The sequence below is a fragment of the Aptenodytes patagonicus genome, chromosome 14 (assembly GCF_965638725.1).
Source record: "Aptenodytes patagonicus chromosome 14, bAptPat1.pri.cur, whole genome shotgun sequence".
NCBI lineage: Eukaryota > Metazoa > Chordata > Aves > Sphenisciformes > Spheniscidae > Aptenodytes > Aptenodytes patagonicus.
The window spans coordinates 18,885,659-18,902,852 of NC_134962.1; the positions used below are offsets into that span (position 1 = coordinate 18,885,659).

Consider the following 17,194-nt stretch of genomic DNA (forward strand, 5'->3'; position numbering starts at 1 on the left):
ACCAAGGGCCCCAGGGATGAGCAGGCCGGGAGCACCAGCTCACTTGGTGCTGCTTCCCTCACCTCTGCTGGTCTAGCATCCCTGTCCCCGCAGCCCACTCCTCCCATGGGCTACTGGCAGTGCCAGGCTGTCCCAGAGGATCCCTTGGCCAGGCAAAGGGAGAGAACACAGCAACCTACACACTCCACAGATGTGCTCCCGCCCCAACCACATCCCCATGCAGCTGTTTGCACAGCTCTGGTGCACTCTGCTGCAAAATGTCCGGCTCCTCCTTGCCGTGCCCACACTGCCAAGTCCCATGGTGCTCCTGCTCTGCTACTGCTAATGGAAATGATGGTAGAGTGGAGCAGAGCTGTGCCCTGCAGGGCTCTGGAGCTGCAAGTGGAGCCGTGCTGGCATGCAAACCCCTTGGAAAGGGGCTTCTGCTGCAGGCTGAGCACGCTGGGAGCTTGGAAATGCAAATGAGTGCTGTGGAGCCAGCACCACCATGAGCCTGCGCTGTCCCTGATTCCTCCCACCCAGGTTTCACTGTTTGTGCTCCATGAAATGTGCTCTGTGGCAGCTCAGGGCATTGCTCCTTTGGTGCCTGGCCCCCCAGATTGCTGGAGAGGTCCTTTGAGCTCGCCGCCAATAAATACTGGCTCTTCAGTGCTCTGTATTTTGCAGGGCTGTTCTAGTTTGAGTTTCTAGATCCTTCCTCTTTGCCGCTGTCCCTCAGGCACCAAACCTCCTTGCAGGCATCAGAGCAAAGAGGGCTGACCTCCCCTTGGGTAAAATTACTCACAATTCAGCTTGCATGGCTTTTCTCCACTGGCTGTGTTTTTCCAGTTGCCAAGGCACATTTCACAGCCTTTCTCTGCCCTCTCTGAGCCAAAATCCCATCCAGGTGAGGAAAAGAAACCAGCTGGTGAGGTGCTGGATGCACGAGGCTGTTGAGACCTCTGTTGCTGGTGTCAGTGTTGGCAGAAGTTGAGCTGTCCCAGCAGGACCCGTAGGGGCAGGAGGGCAGTTCCACTCCAGGCAACTTCTCCCATGTTCAGAGGAATATTTTAATGATGAATTTCCTGATTTGGCCCTGGGAACATGGCCAGGGCATCCGGCTCCAGTGGGACTGGTGGCCACCACGGTGCTGGGCTGTATGGGAGGGCTGTGCCGGGATGCCAGGGTGGTGGGCACCGCCAGAGGAGGGACGGCAGCCCTGACCTCACTGTGCGACTCACTGCGAGGCTCTGTTCTCCCCCACGTCACGGCGCAACACTTCCTCTTCCGATGGCAGTTGTTGCAGCTTGCAACGAGCACTGGTGAGGCCACCAAGCCCAGGAGCATCAACGTCACCTGGCCCTGCTAAGCGGCGTTTCCTCCAAGGAGGTGAGGGGCCCTGGGTACAGCTGGCTGGGGACCAGGAGGTTGCGACACCATGAGGGCCTCTTTCCTGGCTGCAGGGCTGGGGAGCTCCTGGCGGTGTCCCTTGGGGCTGAGCAGGGATGGGGACAGGTCTGTGGCCACTGGGCGCAGCCCAATGCAGCAACCACATGGCTGCAGTGCGGTAGCTTGTGGCCGATGGCACTGGGCTGGGGAACCCCAAGACGAGGGCACCCCTGGGCGCAGGGCCAGGGGGTTGTTTCAGCCACCATGGGGGTGCAGGTGCAGGGGGAGAGGTCCCATACGCGGAGCAGGGGCTGCGCATGGGCACAGGCGGGGAGGTGGGGCTGCTCAACCCTGCCTGTCCAGGGCCCTGCCCTCCCCAGTGACGGGCAACTGCAAATAGCTTCATGAAATATTCACTGTGCTGCCTGAGTCCCCTGGCTCTGGGCTTAATGGAGCTGTGATGGTGATGGCCATGCAGCTGCCAGCCAGGTCATCCCCTTCCATGGGCTGCGGCTTAATAACCCCCGAGGCTCTATGAGTGTCCGAATCAGCCTGGGAGACTGCTGGGTCCTGGCCCGACCGGCATGTCAGATGGATGCTCTTCACCTCCATGTTGGCAAATGCTCCTGGCTGCTGCAGGAGGGCAAAAGACTAAGTCACGGGGATCCACCACCGCCAGCTGGGAGAGTGTTGGGGGCCCCCGGAGCCTGTGGGGCAAAGAGCCAGCATTTCGTGGCCACTTCCTGCTCGGGAGCACCCACATCTGTGTTTCCGGTGCACTGGTGGTGGCTTGTTTGTGCTTCCCTTCAACAAGAGGTGACGGTTCAGTTGCTTTTTGAAAGGGTAGGCTTGCAGGGGAGCACGAACCACTGCAGCCACCTGGGATCGTCCAACCCCCTGTGCCCCCCAACATCTCTTTGCTCGTTGCTCGGATCCTCAGGAGCAGCAGTTTTGCTGTCAGGTACACGTCCTGCAGGTCAGATTTGAGTGCAGCTGGTTGGATACCACGGCAAGCAGGTACGTCTGTGCTGCAGGAGCCGCAGAAAATGGTTAATGTGGAGAAATGAAACCGGTGCTGACCTATGGCCCCATGTCAGCTCCCAGGGGACTGGGGGAAGCACAGTGTGCTGCTGTGAGGATAGGAGCAGTTTTCTCTCCTTCAGCTTTCCGAGTACAGAGGGCCCCTCCCCCCCCCCGCTGCAGTTGCTTCTGACCCTGGGATGGAGGCTGTCCCTGCAGGACGAGAAAACCCTTTTCCCTCTGACTTTCGTTTACTTGAGTGCTTTTAGATGGAGAACAAAAATGTCACTTAAATATTGGTATTTAAGAAAGGTTCATGCACACAAATGGCAGTTAGTACCTCCTGCTCCTTCCTCCTGGCAGTGATTCAGTGCCCTTGAAGCTGCAAAACCCCAGGGCTGCTGGGGAGGGAGTGCCTCGCCAGCTGCACAGCGCTTGCATGGGCTTGATGGCAGCAGAGAGGCTGAGGGGCTCCTCTGCCTGGCAGCTACTCCACAGCACTGGCATGCGTGGGGAGGAGGCGACGGGGCTCACTGCCGGCAGAGGAGCTGCTTCGTGGGTGGGCGGCTGTGGCTCCGGAGGGAAGCTGGCCAGGGCAACGACGCTTGTTTGCGGGTCAATTTGCAGACTAAAAGTGTTGCAGGCAGAAAGCAGCTCCTCGTACAGCATGTGCTACCAGCCAGCCCTGCCCGGACCTAAGTAACTGCAGCAGTGCCAGAAGCAGAGCACAGCAATAAAGCCATTGAATGGTTTGAAAAGGAAACATGTACCAGGCTATTTCAGGTCCCTGCAGGGTTGGTGAGCAGCCAAGGGGTGTCCCAGGAGGCTGGACAGGGTGGGTGGGTGGGAAGGGGTCCTGTGGTGTCACTGCTACTGGTTCTTGTGACATCTCGCTGCAGGTGGCATGAGGGATGCTGTGCCAGAGGCGCACACAGGTGGTGCTGGCCCTGTGCCTACTGCTGCTCCTGTGGCAATGTTTCCGAGCCCCCATGGATGGCCTCGGCCCCTTTCCTTGGGCTCCCTCCCTCCTCGATGTCCCTGCTGCCCACTGCACTGCTGGTGCCAACAGCTCTGCATGGTTCAATGCCCGCTACAACATGGCCATGGGGCCTCTGCTGACGGGCGCAGCCCACGAGCTCTCCTCTGATGTGGTTCAGTGGTGGCTGGTGAGTGGGGGCATGGGCGGGAGCTCGGGGCTCTTCTTGGACTCCCTGAATCTGTTTGTGGTGGGGCAGGACCAAGGTCAAGTCAGACAGATGCGATGGGGGATGAAGGGGGTGCAGGGACCCCAGCTCACCACCCCTGCACCTTTCTGGGCTGTCCCGCACCCTTTTCCTAAGATCCCATCATGTTTTTCTGTGCCTTTCCCAGGGCTCTGCTGGGAAGAGTGGGGATCTGTCCCCCTTTAGGGGTACTGGGGGGGTGGGGTGGGTGGGTTGATGCTGCTTGTCGCTGCCCTTGCTCCCCCAGACCCTGCAGGGTTCCCCGAGTGACATCCAGCTCCAGGCCATAATTTGGCACCTCTTCACTGTCCTCCCGGCCCCGACTGGCAGCGTGTGGGACCCATCTCACTGCAGGACTTGTGCAGTGGTGGGGAACTCGGGGCAGCTGAAGGGGTCCGGCCACGGGCTGCGGATCGATGCCCATGACTGGGTGCTGAGGTGGGTGACCCAAAGGGGCTTGGCCCCTCCCTGTCTCCCTGGGACCCTTGCATGCCCCAGCCACCAGCCACCCTGTGAAATCTGCCAACACAAGCTCTGTGATGGCGGGGGGGGGTGGGGCTGCTGTTCCTGCTCCCTGGAGCCCCCCCACTCTGGGGCACACACTGGCCCTGTGTTGCCCATGTCCCCTCTTTGCTGCTGGCCAGGGTGACCTGGTGTCCCTGCTTAGTGGGACCAGCAGCCTGGGACCAGCATGGCATGCACCTTCATTTTGGGACATGCCTTCTTCACTGTCCCCTAGGATGAACAGAGCAAAGATCACTGGCTTTGAGCTGGATGTTGGCATGAGAACAACCCATCACTTCATGTACCCGGAGAGCGCAGTGAACCTCGGGCCTGGCGTCCACCTCGTCCTTGTCCCCTTCAAGCCACTGGACCTGCAGTGGGTGGCCAGCGCCTTCTCCACTGGAGAGCTCACGCAGTGCGTTGGCTTCAGGGGATGGCATCTCTTGTGCTGGAGACCCTGGGGATGGCACAGGGTGGTCCTGGGGACACTGGTGCCTCACTGGGGCCCTGGCACCATGGTCGTGGTGGGATGAAGGGCCTCTGGGTGAGGGTCCTGGCATCCCTCTGCACCACGGTCTGGGGCACTGACCCATACCTGCAGGGCTCGGGCATCCTGCAGTCCCATAACCCCCATGGGTGGGATGGTAGCTGTTCCCACTGTGGGGCCATGGGCTTGATGTGTGCCTTCCCAGAGGCAGGCCAGGGGATGCTGCTGGGCCAGTCCAAGGGGCTGGGGGTGCCATGAGGCACCCTCTGCAAACCAGCTGCCTCCAAAGGAGAGGCCACAGCAGCATCAGTGGCCCATGCTCACTGCTGTCCTCTGGCTTTTGCAGCACTTACGTGAGAGTGAAACAGTTCATCAAAGCTGACAGAAACAAGGTAAGGGCTCAGCGGGCTCCAGCTCCTCCTGGGCGTATAGGGCTCCTCTTGGCAGAGGCCAGGCTTGTTTTTCAGTGGGATGTGGGCAGAGCCGGCAAGCAGGAGGGCCAATGGCTGCACTGGTGGCAGGAGCTGGCTGTCCTGTTTGCTGCATGGTGAGCAGCTGATGGCTTCTCCACTACCCACTCAGGTGCTGATCCTGAGCCCAGCTTTCCTCAAGTACATCCACAACAACTGGATGCAGCACCATGGGCGGTATCCCTCGACTGGTTTCACGGCCCTGCTCTTCGCCTTGCACACCTGCCAGCAGGTGAGTGCAGCCAGCAGGACCAGGTGCTGCTGCCGTACCACCACTGCACTGCTTGTCTGCATGCTCTCAGGCTGACCAAGCACCCACGCAGTGATGGCTCTTGCTGGCACGTGCACAGGTATCTGTGTTTGGATTTGGAGCAGACAGTGAAGGGAACTGGCACCACTACTGGGAGAAAAACCGCTGGTCTGGAGCCTTTCGCAGGACGAGGGTCCACGACGCTGATGTCGAATTCAGCCTCATCGAGAGACTGGCAGCCGAAGGCAGGATTTTATTCTACAAATGATGCATTTCCAAGAAACTGAAGCCAGGCCATCAGTGTAGGAACTGGCAGCCCCCTGCACTACTGGCAGCTGCCTCGGCTCTTAAGCTTGCTTCTCCTCACCCCTAGCTCTGCCACATGCCCAGGCTCACAGACCTTGCGATCCCTGGGGTCTCGGTGCTGCTTGTGCTGGTCCCACCAGCTGGGCACTGTGGGTGCTGGGAGGTGACATGCTCCCATGGCACCAGGGATGTTGCATTTGGCTGGACACAGGGTGGGCATGGCTCTGCCCACGCTGGCTGCAAGAGGAAGGGGAGACAGTGGGGCTGGAGGTGAGCGTGGAGCCCATGAGCTGCTGTGCGTGTCCCTGCAGTGGCCACGAAGCTGTTCGGTGACAGCTGTGGTAGTGATGGCAGCCGCTCAAACATGGCTGTCCACATGACGGACCTGACATTTCCACCCACTGATGGCTTTTGGGGGAGGTTCATAGTTGTTCTTTGGGCAGGGGGAGAGGGGCATCTTCCCTTCCTGTCTTTTTATAACTAAGGAAATAATTTAAAAATTGCATCGAAGAAGAGTAAGAAAGGAAAAAAATCAAGCATGCTAACTCAGAAGACAATAGAATCAAGTACAGTTGAAATGATCTTAACATTGAGTAAACCTTGAAAACACACATGAATCTGTTATTAACATTTGCTTTACTTTTTGAGCCCTTAATGCTTTGAAAAGACAGAGCAACCTATCTCAGCCCCACCCTGCAGAACAAGATTGCAGATCCTGGAGACTGAGCTCCCCAAAGGTTTTCTCCTCCAAAGCAGTGTTAGCAGGATGTCTTTTCCTACTTTCAATCACAAACATGAACATCCTTGAATCAGACTCAGCTTTTCCGTAGCTATTAGTCACTTGGTCTTTCAGTCTATTAAAATAACCAGATCTCTCCTACTCATAAGCTCCCATTTTATAGCAGAAGCCTGTATTACTTATTAGCTTCATTGATTTTCTACCTCTCCAGGTAGAATCTCCATGTCTGTGTGTGTCTTCTGTTTCTCTTCTCCATTATATCCAGTTTCCCACACCGAGTGTAAGTCTTGCACTTACCTGCCCTTTCACCTTCCCTCTATTTTCTCTAGGTGCCTCAGCAGTGCTCTGTATGATGCTCTCCAATGCTTTTCTGAGGTTTACAAGTAATTGGCTTTCTTATCAAAGACGAGCAATTAGCTGGTAATTGTTGAACTGTGGGTTAAACTCTTGCTACATTATTTCCATTCATCTTCCCCCTCCTGATTATTCTTTCAAATTTAGTTACAAAGCTGTGTGCTCTGCTGAGCAATCAAAGCTGTTCAGGTCACTTTTTGTTCCTGATAAAACATATAGATACTATGTCCCCTTCCTCACATTGTAGTAGCACTATATGATCCTGACCTGATGGATTTATTAAATATCCTTGTTTCAAAATTATTATTATTTTTTTTTTTTACAAACCCATTTTTTTCAGTATTCTAGCTTAGAGAATAATCAGTCTCCTTACCCACACCTCAAATTGCTTCTCTCCCCTATTGAAAAAACACAGGTTTTTATACTCCCTGGTTTGTAAGTAAGTTCAACTAATTAAAAAAAAAAAAACAAACCACAAGCAAAAATGACTTTTAAATGAATTATAAAATAGCTTTCTCTCTGCATTATCTGATCCTGTGCCTGTCACACTGTGCACTGCTGGCCCAATTACTTGGACCAAGTTTAGAGTCAATACCAAAGCAAATCCAGAGCTGAGATTTAAGACTAATGAGTCTGTTTTGCCTCAAAATGAGGCAGGAATCCACAATATTTTATTTTTCCTCATTATTTTCAAATTTCTCCCAATATAGCACTTTATTCACATATGTAGATCATTAAAAAGAAAAAAACCCCATCATCATCATGATATCTACATACTTTGCCACAATACAGGTGGCATTATTATTATATTAATTATATTATTATATCTGGTATATGATATTATATCTGGTATAATATTATTATATTATTAATTTTAATTTCCAATTCAGTACCAGGATTAGTTCAAATAATTATTCTTCCAAATGCTTTACCAAAACACACAGAGGATGGACTTTATTTCAAATATAAACAGAGGGGAAGTGAAAAACACAATCTAATTTAAAAATCAATTAAACCTCCAAACATTTTTTTTGCTGAAACATCAACTTACATCTTTCGTAAGAAGAGCAATCTGGAGCAACTGCAATGCCCCACAGTACAGTAAACACAACCCAAGTCTCACCACGTTGCCCAGGACAGCTGGATGGGATTCAGCACATTTTCACAGAGGTCTGGCATACAGCATCAGCACACTCAGAAACATTTTTAAGAAAAAATAAAAAAGCTAGATGGTGTTGCTAGAAAGCTTATTTGATGGCAACTTCAATCCATTCCAGGTCTCATGACAAAACAGCACATTATTCCTGGAGGCAAACAATGCAGTATCTCCAGCATCTCTTTCGGGGGGGGGGGGGGGGGGCAAGGCGGGGCGGATCTGGATGAACATGGACTGACACAAAAGGGTTTTTACAGTAGGGTCTGCACAGCCAGACAAGATGGCTAATCTTCATAGCAGCAAGGTTCACAAATTAATGCCAAAGAATGATGGGACAGTAACTTAAGAGCAGTCAGGGCCATCTGGTAATTCCAAACCTCTTCTCTTGTGCACTTCAGAAAATCACTTGTGTTTCAAAAGACCTTTTTAGTTCTCCTTAGAGTTTTTTTGTGGGGTGAGGTCATTGCTTATTTATGTTGTCTTCCCAAGTTCAATTTTCTTCTGGATGGCACGTGCTGAGTGATAGATCAAGGAGTCAATGAATCCTGCAACTAAAAGGAAAAAACAGATGGGTCAAGCCAGACATGCCTCAAAGAGAGAACAACTCCCAGGGAAAGAAAACACAAACCCTTCCATCAGTGGAAAGGAATTCCAGCTCCCCCAGACAGAAAACAGCTGCTGCTGCTCAGAAGAATAAGGTACTAATCTCATTAGGACAGACAAGATCCAGCTTGCAGGGCAGAGGTGATCATGCTTCTCCAGAAAAAGATCTCTCTTACAGAAGTAAAAATGAGACAGACCGAGTCACATGTGTTTACTGATGAGTGAGAAGAGTTTGGAGAGGAAGCTGATGCCGAGAGCTTTATGCCATGTCATTGCCCTGACCCAGCTTGCCAAGGGCATGCTTCCCATTTCTTGCTCATTTCACAGTAACCTTAAAAGTAAGCTACTCTGCCTGATGCTGCCCTTTAAGGATGCCCTTTATCGGAGACTGCAATGTTTACCCACCAAGGACACAAAGCAAAACAAACTGATGCCTTTAGTTCTTTCTGCAGTATTTTCCCCAAATGTCTCCAGCACTGAAGGAGCCTATTAATTCAGTGCATGTTTGGGACCACAGCAAAGCTCAGAATGGGTCTACTGCACCACAAAACACAGGCAACCCTGCATCCATCAAGGCAGCTTTCACAGGACAGGAACCCTGAGCTCCTACCGTGGAGGGAACACAGGATGCCAGGGAGCGAAAGTATTTTCAATGCCTCAGTCTAAGCAATAGGTAAGCAATTACTTGGCCTTACACAAAGACAGACATTTCAATACTATATAAAGAGTAGCAGCTAAAACGGGAACTGAGTCTTCTGTTTATTACTGTAGAATATGGAGTTATTGGCCTTACTATCTGTTCTTTGAGTAACGCTTCAGATGACTGTCTTTTGTCGTTGTTTCGCCCTGAAATTATCTCTACTTGTGGAATGAATTTGATGCTGTAACACAAGAACTGTTACACAGCTGATTTGGTCTGTCCTCTAGAATATAGAGAGTTTGAACATGGCATATGGCAGCAAACACTATGACCTGGCTGTCAAATCTAATCAGTGCTAGAGGGCACTTGCATTTGTCATGAAAATAATTTTTGAAAGCCTTTCCCTGAGTCAACCATAGAAATGAATACGATCAAATTCATTACAGACAGAAATCCTGTTTAACAGTATGAGGTTAACTGAGCATTGTGACACCTCAGGCGACGGGAAAACCTTGCAGATAAAGGTATTATGTGATATAGGTATGTGATACAGGTGTTACGTGATATAGTAGCTGGCTTCTCAGGTCCAGTAAGATCTGCTGGCCAGACCTCCAGGCTGGCCCTTCACAGCCACGTGAGCATCTCTGACTATGTTTCAGAGCACCCTGGGTTATTAGCTGGTGTGCAAGGCTGGACCAAGGCTGGGCTCTGTCACACGCACGGAGCTGAGCAGATGCTGATTAGCTATTCCAGAAGCCAGCACTGAGAATGAAGTCCAGACATTCAAATGGCTCTGCCCGAACAGCCTCTCCTTACAGGACCCCGTCTAGCTGTGAGCGCTGCTTTTAGTCCCTGCAGAGCACTCACTGGAGCTCCTATGTCTGGGAACACAGTTTGAGACCTCTGAGATGGCTATGCCCATGGTGACCTGGGTTCACAGATCTTACTGGCTTTGGTTCCACATGAAAGCAACTATCTGCTTACAGACCCAAGCTGGCCAAGAAAACAGTACAGATGCATTCATATGGTATGTGAAAGACCGCATTATTTGAAAACAAAACGTCCTGCAGGGCATCAAAATGAAGTATTATGATAGGTCTACATCATAATGAAATGAAGTATTTAATCAGCTGAAATATTATAATAGGTCTACATCATCTACAGCATCTTGAAAGTCTGCAGTGCTGATTACAATCTGATGCCGCTCCCATGGCTCTGTAGAACATGCTACATCCCCTCCTGAAGGCTGAAATCATCTCTCCCCATCAAACAGGGATTTATTACCAGCCATGCAGACTTTAGAAAGAGCAAGATGTCAAATGTTTATGCTTTAGAAAGAAAAAAGACTGAAAGGTCCAATACCTGTAAATATGCCTCCAACGACGGCACAAACTCCCGTGAGAAAGTGTGTAAAGGACCTAGAATGAGGAAAGCAATTTGAACAACCAGCATGAGCTCAGATACCAATATGTCAGATAAGTAACAATTAACTAATAACAACTAATTCATAATTATCATAATGTTCATCATAGCACGTGTAAGTATGCATTCTACAAATATTAATAGCTGGCAACAGATTTAACAATTAAATAACCCCTACTGGCTACGGAATGGAGTTTGTCACCTACTTTTATTGAGTAGCATCAGAGCAGTGCGCTCTAACAAGCTCAATGGCAACCCTAGGAGGTAAGTACTGAATTTATGGTCTTTTAATCCCTAAGGTTTTATCCATTCCTACCCAGACAGAATGCACAGCAGGCTGCTGTAACACAAAAACTAAATCCCTAAGCACATGTTAATACTTTTTAAGGTGTGGGCATTGGCTGTCCCTCATTATGATCCTAAAAGATCGGACAGCTACAACCCCTTCCATTCCCCTGCAATTACATGCCTGTGATTAACGGAGGACCCGGAAAGAAGAAAGAGGTTCCACACTGACGACAACATGCAGAAAAGCTATAGCAGGTGCAGGTTGGGTAAGGTGGGTGCTGCTGTAGGTGCTGGTAAGATGGGTATGCTATATAAATCCAGCCTTCCCATTAAAAAAAGACTTTGAGGAAATTAGTCGGAACTGAAGACCATTATATCAGACTTCTGCTCGCTGCACCAACTTCCTTCTCCATCTTGATACTGGATTAAAACGCTTCAGGTAGTATCAGAAAAACCCCAATCCCTTTCAGATGTTCACACTGAGAGGAAGGGCATCTGGGAGTGCCTCTTCCTCTCCACTGACCGGGAAGGGGCTTGGATGGCTTTCAGGCATTTGTACTGTCACGTCTGAGTGAGGATGGAGTTTTAAGCTATGCAAAATGACAAAAAGGTGAATGAAATAGATTGAAATGTCTCTTACCTGTGTTTCTCTGTCAGCTTCACCATCATGGGCGAAAGTTCATATAGCACAAATACACCAGGCAGACCCTGGTCTCCTAGTAGCCCATTGGCTATTTTCTCATGTCGTGTAACTGAAAACTGGTTAGTCCTTACCACCTAGCAGGAAACAAACACAGCAAATGTTGTTTTGTTAATGAGGAATAGGAGAGGCTACTAAAACATGAGTTCAGTGAACCATATCAATGTAGCCCTGCCCACTCACTTGTGGGGGGCCTGACAGTGGTTACAAAGGGTCATAAAGAGCACCATCGGGATCAAGTCTATTTTTACCACAGGCTATCAGTTAAAGCCCCAGCTAGCCCAAAGAATGAGCGGTGCATCAGTCTCCAGGCTGGACTGTTTTGGTCTCTGCTGGCAAGTAATGGCATAAGCTGTCCCTCTCGACCTCAACCCCAAGTCCACGTCATCCTCTACCAAAATGCCGTCCACCTAAGCATGCTTCAGGAGACAGCACCGATGTGAGAAAGCCATATATATTCAAGAGTGAGAAAAAAAAAGTAAATAATACATAAAAGCAGGAGAGTGCCAGGGCTGCAGGAGGACACAGAATGCCCATCTCTATATAAACGAAGATCACCCTGCAGCATTCTTCTGCGCCCTGCCATTCTTTGCCATGTTGTTCATACCAGTCCTATTCTTAGAGCAAATAAATTGGGTTTCTGTAAAATGAAATTATGTTCTATCATCCCCAATAAGCTATCTGACACAAATTACGATCCAAGCTGAGAAACATACTATCCAGTTTCTCTACCAAATTCGGCATTTGGAGGTTCCAAGTACTGATTGTGTAACACAGCCCCTGGTATACATCTGGCAGCACTTGGATCCATAGTTACCATACGTATAAGCATCACGGTCTGCGTGGATTCCTCTCCTGGTGACTAATAAAAAGAAATTCTTTTGACAGGAGAAGTCCTTTGAAAACTGAACAACAGCTCTACAGTAGAATGCAAGATTTCATCAGGAGAAACGGAAGCCACGGTATACTGGGAGGTGGCCATAAGAATAGGGCTCCGCTTAACTATCCTTTGTACTTCAGGAATTTCAATCATCCACAGAAACTGCAGAGGCATCCTCAATCCAAGCAGAATGAGCTTCAAACAAGGTCTGAAGGGTCTCCCAGTATCACCTCATAGCAAGTAACTTCCACCCAACTTCCAGGAAAAAACAGACGGGTCCTTTCTAGGCAGGGGATTGAAGAAAGAGTGGTCCACATAAGGATTTATCACAGGAGAACCGAGTCTTGCAAACAATTTCAATCTTTAGGGCAGATGAAGAAACACCAACTACGTCTACCTTTCCAACAGATTCTGTTAGATTGCTCTGCCCACACTGCTCTAGCATAGCTTCGCTTGAATGTCTGCATTGTACCTACTGGGGCTGCGTGGCTCCTCAGATTTGTGGTTCCTATGCAGCCTCTGACATAACTAATAATCTGCCGGTGATTTACATTTCAGAGTGCCTAAAGCAACATGAAGGTTGTGTGGATGTGCAGTAGTATGTTGTTCTGATTGCAAGGATATGTGGTACATGCCCGAGAGTGGCACGAGTTTGGGTGAAGAGCCTGAGGTGGTAAGGGTTCCCAGCATTGTGGGGTTTGCACAGCGTTATAAAACCGCGTAGGACAAGGGAGTCATATTCTGGTGTAGTTTCATCCACGTGTAGATCAGTCCTTGCACTGAACGAGCCCCAGAACGACACTTGTGTTTCACCTCAGAGGAAGCTGGTTTGGTGTCAGTGAAACATGGACCACCCATGCAGCGTACAAGATGCAGAACCAAAACCTCGGAGACAGCTAGGGAGCTAAGCCATCTTGTACGTGAATGTTCACAGAGGTACTGGGGCATGTGGCACCTGTCTCTTCCTCACAGGGTTAGATAAGTATGCTGGGTAGCACTGGTGGTGAAGTCCGCACAACAGTAGAGCTGCTGCCTCTGCTGGTGTTTTCTTTGCAAAAGAAACACAACAGCTTACATCATTCTGCTGCCCTAAGACTATGGGGGCCCAAGTAATGATAACTGACAGGTTTGTTTTGTTTTGTGTTGTTTTTTAAAAAGAGGTTCTCTGTAGCTCTTGAGGTCCCCTGCAGAATGACGGCAACCAAAATAAACCCTTCCAAATGAATGGAAGAAATCACAATTCTTTCAACTCCCTCAGGCTGCCTTCAGAAGAGAGCATAAGTTTGTCTCTGTTCTCAGGATCTTCCTCTCACCCTGGTATCTCCTCGGTAATTTGTTTATCCTATCTGTCCCAAAAGAAGGACATAGTCTGAAAGCAGGGCTGGAAATCTAGCCACGCTCTTTTGGAGGCTAAAGGAGTTTTTAAATCGGAGACAAGCTGATCTTGGGTTATTCTCCAAAGAACATTTTTAGGATCTCCCTGCTGCTTTGACTTCTCCTGAGGGAACATGATGAAAATGGCATGGTCACTTTGATCTAGGTGGGATGGAGGAGACTGAAATCTGCTTCATCGCTGCGGCAACATTACGGATAACATTACACCATCGATACCGTTATTCTTGCTGGGGTGGTTATATGAAGAAAGTCAAACAGATTGTGTTGCTTCCACCAGAGGTCAGATACGGTCAGCGTCAGAATTGAGGAGAAAGTCTGAAGGCTTTCACTTGCCAAAGCAATAGGGGAAAAAAGGTACTTACTTCACCATCTACTTTCATATACACCGTGGGGACCACTTTGACAAAGTACTGAAACATCATGGAAGCTATAAGCAAAGACAGAGAGACACAATTAATAACCGGCAAAGAGCTGGAAAGCTTGACTGACAGGTTAGGTAGACGCAGATTGGTTTTGTTCAACTTGTCAGGGAACATCTTTCTGCACAACAGCTACTGGAGGTTTTCAAGGACAGTAAAGTTAATGTCTGACATAAGTTTTCCTTTTGCCAAAGTGAATCTCATTCCTGTTCCAACCAAAACCAAAACTACTGGCATTTCAGCCTTGACTAAATGGAAAACTTCCTACAAACCAGTTATCTTGCTATAGTTTTACCAGTACGACTTCTTGAAAATTCTTATTCTAGCACATGAAAACCTTTATATTTAACGGCATAGCCCTAAGAAAACATACTGAAAAGAAAGATCTTTCAGAAAGGTCGCAGAATCAAAACACGTTGGCAGATTTGTTCCAGATGAATGGAGGCAGCTGTTCCAGAAAGAGCACAAGGTGGAGGACTCCACGTTTTACGCAACGCTGTCAGGGTTCTTGTTAAAGACTGGGAACTTTGCTCCTGTTCTCTTCTAACACTTATTAATACAGACACTTAAAAAGAGATTTCCCTCCGCTGGCTTTTACCTTGCTGTGCAGTGACGTCCGTCCCATCCAGAGGGTTCACAATGCCTGGATAATCCCTTCCAAATGAGAGATGTTTGATATAGTGCGTCATATTGATCTGAAACGGAAATGCTAATAACTCAAACAACTGCACAGCATCCGAGGGGCAAGGTAAGGGGCCTAAAGTTAACTATTTGTATATTTTTCTGAGTGTGGCTCTGGGACAGAGACAGGACCTCCCTTACCCTGCACGTCCTAACAGTAAACTCCAAAGCACTTGCTCTTCTTTTTTATTCATGGGAGATTCCAAGATGTGGAATTTCTCCTTTTCCTGCTGGAAACCCCCAGACGCCGGTGCCCTTCCCTCCCATCTACAGAGCAGGCTCTCCCACCCACTCCTCTCCCTGCCACAGGAGCACCATGCTGTCAGCTGCCTCGGTGGCATAGGTATGGGTATCATCTGCTTTCCTCTGAGAACCAGGTAAACTCCAACAGATCCAGAAGCAGTTGTGAAAATGTCAACCTTTGAAAACTGGGAAGCACAGATTAAGGAGCAAGGCAGTCTCAGGAAGAGGGGAACAGGCTTGCCAAGCAACATGCAGATGTGCCAGAACATACTTCAGAGCCCTGTGTGAAAGCAGGTCCCAGGTTCTGCTCAGACTCATAAAGCCAAATCCGGCCGGGATCTCAATGTGGCAAAGGGAGGGAAATCCAGAAGGAAAATAGACCAAGAGAACCAGAACACTATCTCGGGAACACTTACATTATCAAGTCCAAAGCTCTGCAGATCGTGAACTGTAATAGAAAAATAGTTTAACAATATAGTTCAGACTGTGATAACAAGCATATCTGTTTACCTTATTTTAGCTCCCTCTCTAGAGGGAGCTCCTCTCGTTTCCATCGCGATCTAAAATGGCAAGAAAATCCCCTGGGTTTCTCTCTTGCTTGCAGTAGGGCACGTGATAGATAAAACTGCTGCAATTCCCCTCCCGACATAGACTAGCCACTGCTAGAGTGAAGGAAAGTAACTTTAACTTGGGGTTAATTCAGATTAGGTTTTTCAGTCCTCACCCAAATGTATTCTTAACCTAGGGCAAAAACAAGATTCCAGGGGCAAGCAAGTGTGTTACCTCAGTCACCACCTGACACACATAACTCCTCTAACTACTGTAAAACACAGAGGCGCACCAGATCTAAACCAGCAACTGAGCAGAGCACGTGCCTTAATACCACATGCAAGTGCCCTAAAGGAATCATCATCACCTTAGCAACTCTCAGCGCTCTGCCTATCGGCCTTGTTACTGCTGCCCGGAGAACGCACAGGGAAAGGAAAAGTCTTTGCGGGGACGGCCTGAGCAGGGTATCTGCAAACCACTGGTGGGGCCAAGGTGACTGTCATCAGGGCTAGGATTTGGGGAATTTGGCCTGCCCTCTCTCTGCCCTTCCTGCGTACAGCACTATGACGACGCTGGCAGCACCACGCACCCCCAGAAGGGATCTGGCAAAGATACGGGCAATGGGAGGCAATGGATATCTTTTGGTTGGCTACTTAAATGGCTTTATGCAATGCCAGAAGCATCAGTCTCAGGATGAAAATATAACTTACAACTCAATTTCAGTATCACTCCTACCAGGTTTACCCAAAGTCACACAATCATCTTAAAGCAGCCAGAGGCTGTGGCGCATTTTGACACGTAAATTCACGTGCTCAGGAAGCCAGACCTCACCTTTCACCTTAGCAAAGAAAAACACACTTCAAAAATCATGGACTATTATTTTAGGAGCTGATGGAGTCAGATCACCAAGTGCTGCTCCATTATCAACAAAGATTAGGAATGCTGCCCCCTTGAAGGGTTTCTGATACACAGCCTAGCACAAGACAGGCTGCAAAGCTAAAGAACTGATTGAAACTAGTCTCTCCTTTAAAACATTTATTTAACACGAGTGTGCTGTGAACTCATTTTTTCCCATTAACACCTTTCAATAAAACACCAGAAGCTTTACTTGTATTTATATAAACCCCTTACGAAACCCAAAGATACATACATGCAAAACAGAGAATGTACAGTTAGAAAAGGAAATGCTGAGCCTAAACTATACTCCTCCTAACGCTCTGATTTAGGGAGAGGCCCTTGCATTTCACAGTTAAAACGTTCAATGCTCAGAAACTAAGGCTGCAGTCATTGGAATTAAGGCAATGGTTCTGCATTACAAAGAGCTCAGAGCTGCACTGGCTTCAGATATTCCTGTTGCTGTCTCTGACAAGTGTGCAGTCCTATTGCTGCCACTAGCACAGTGGTTTGTGTGCCTGTGCTGGCAACGGGATCAAAGAACTCATTTGGCTTTAAGAAAGAAACTCCTACTAAAAATTTGGAAATAGATGTGAAATGGTG

At 49.0% G+C, this 17,194-nt stretch overlaps 2 protein-coding genes across 7 annotated transcripts in view; one reads left to right on the forward strand and one right to left on the reverse strand.

Moving 5' to 3' along the window:
• Positions 1 to 1,298: 1,298 nt before the first annotated feature.
• On the forward strand, positions 1,299 to 6,239 carry LOC143166871 (CMP-N-acetylneuraminate-beta-galactosamide-alpha-2,3-sialyltransferase 2-like). 3 transcript variants are annotated; one of them, XM_076351689.1, is made up of 7 exons: positions 1,299 to 1,368; positions 3,288 to 3,554; positions 3,859 to 4,049; positions 4,351 to 4,530; positions 4,949 to 4,994; positions 5,185 to 5,304; positions 5,423 to 6,239. In XM_076351689.1, the coding sequence occupies exons 2-7, from the start codon at positions 3,300 to 3,302 to the stop codon at positions 5,588 to 5,590; spliced, it is 960 nt and encodes a 319-aa protein (XP_076207804.1). In that variant the 5' UTR covers positions 1,299 to 1,368; positions 3,288 to 3,299; the 3' UTR covers positions 5,591 to 6,239. The 3 variants fall into 3 exon arrangements, with proteins under 3 accessions (XP_076207804.1, XP_076207805.1, XP_076207806.1); XM_076351690.1 differs by having other exon boundaries at positions 5,448 to 6,239; XM_076351691.1 differs by having other exon boundaries at positions 5,396 to 5,449.
• Positions 6,240 to 7,353: 1,114 nt separating this feature from the next.
• LOC143166846 (endoplasmic reticulum-Golgi intermediate compartment protein 3) overlaps positions 7,354 to 17,194 on the reverse strand; it is a 31,483-nt gene continuing 21,642 nt past the window's right edge. For all 4 annotated transcript variants that reach the window (XM_076351640.1, XM_076351639.1, XM_076351641.1 and 1 more), the window contains 6 exons: positions 15,565 to 15,596; positions 14,823 to 14,919; positions 14,168 to 14,232; positions 11,471 to 11,607; positions 10,483 to 10,538; positions 7,354 to 8,428 (listed from right to left, as the gene is read on the reverse strand). In XM_076351640.1, the coding sequence (XP_076207755.1) occupies positions 8,349 to 8,428; positions 10,483 to 10,538; positions 11,471 to 11,607; positions 14,168 to 14,232; positions 14,823 to 14,919; positions 15,565 to 15,596 (467 nt within the window). In that variant the 3' untranslated portion in view covers positions 7,354 to 8,348. The remainder of the gene's footprint in view (positions 8,429 to 10,482; positions 10,539 to 11,470; positions 11,608 to 14,167; positions 14,233 to 14,822; positions 14,920 to 15,564; positions 15,597 to 17,194) is intronic.

Excerpts from the sequence above, each read along its gene's own strand:
- LOC143166871 (XM_076351689.1), top strand. The coding sequence starts at position 3,300 with ATGCTGTGCCAGAGGCGCACACAGGTGGTGCTGGCCCTGTGCCTACTG. Across the intron at positions 4,531-4,948 it reads TCCACTGGAGAGCTCACGCA|CACTTACGTGAGAGTGAAAC; the intron begins GTGCGTTGGCTT and ends TGGCTTTTGCAG. Across the intron at positions 4,995-5,184 it reads TCAAAGCTGACAGAAACAAG|GTGCTGATCCTGAGCCCAGC; the intron begins GTAAGGGCTCAG and ends CTACCCACTCAG.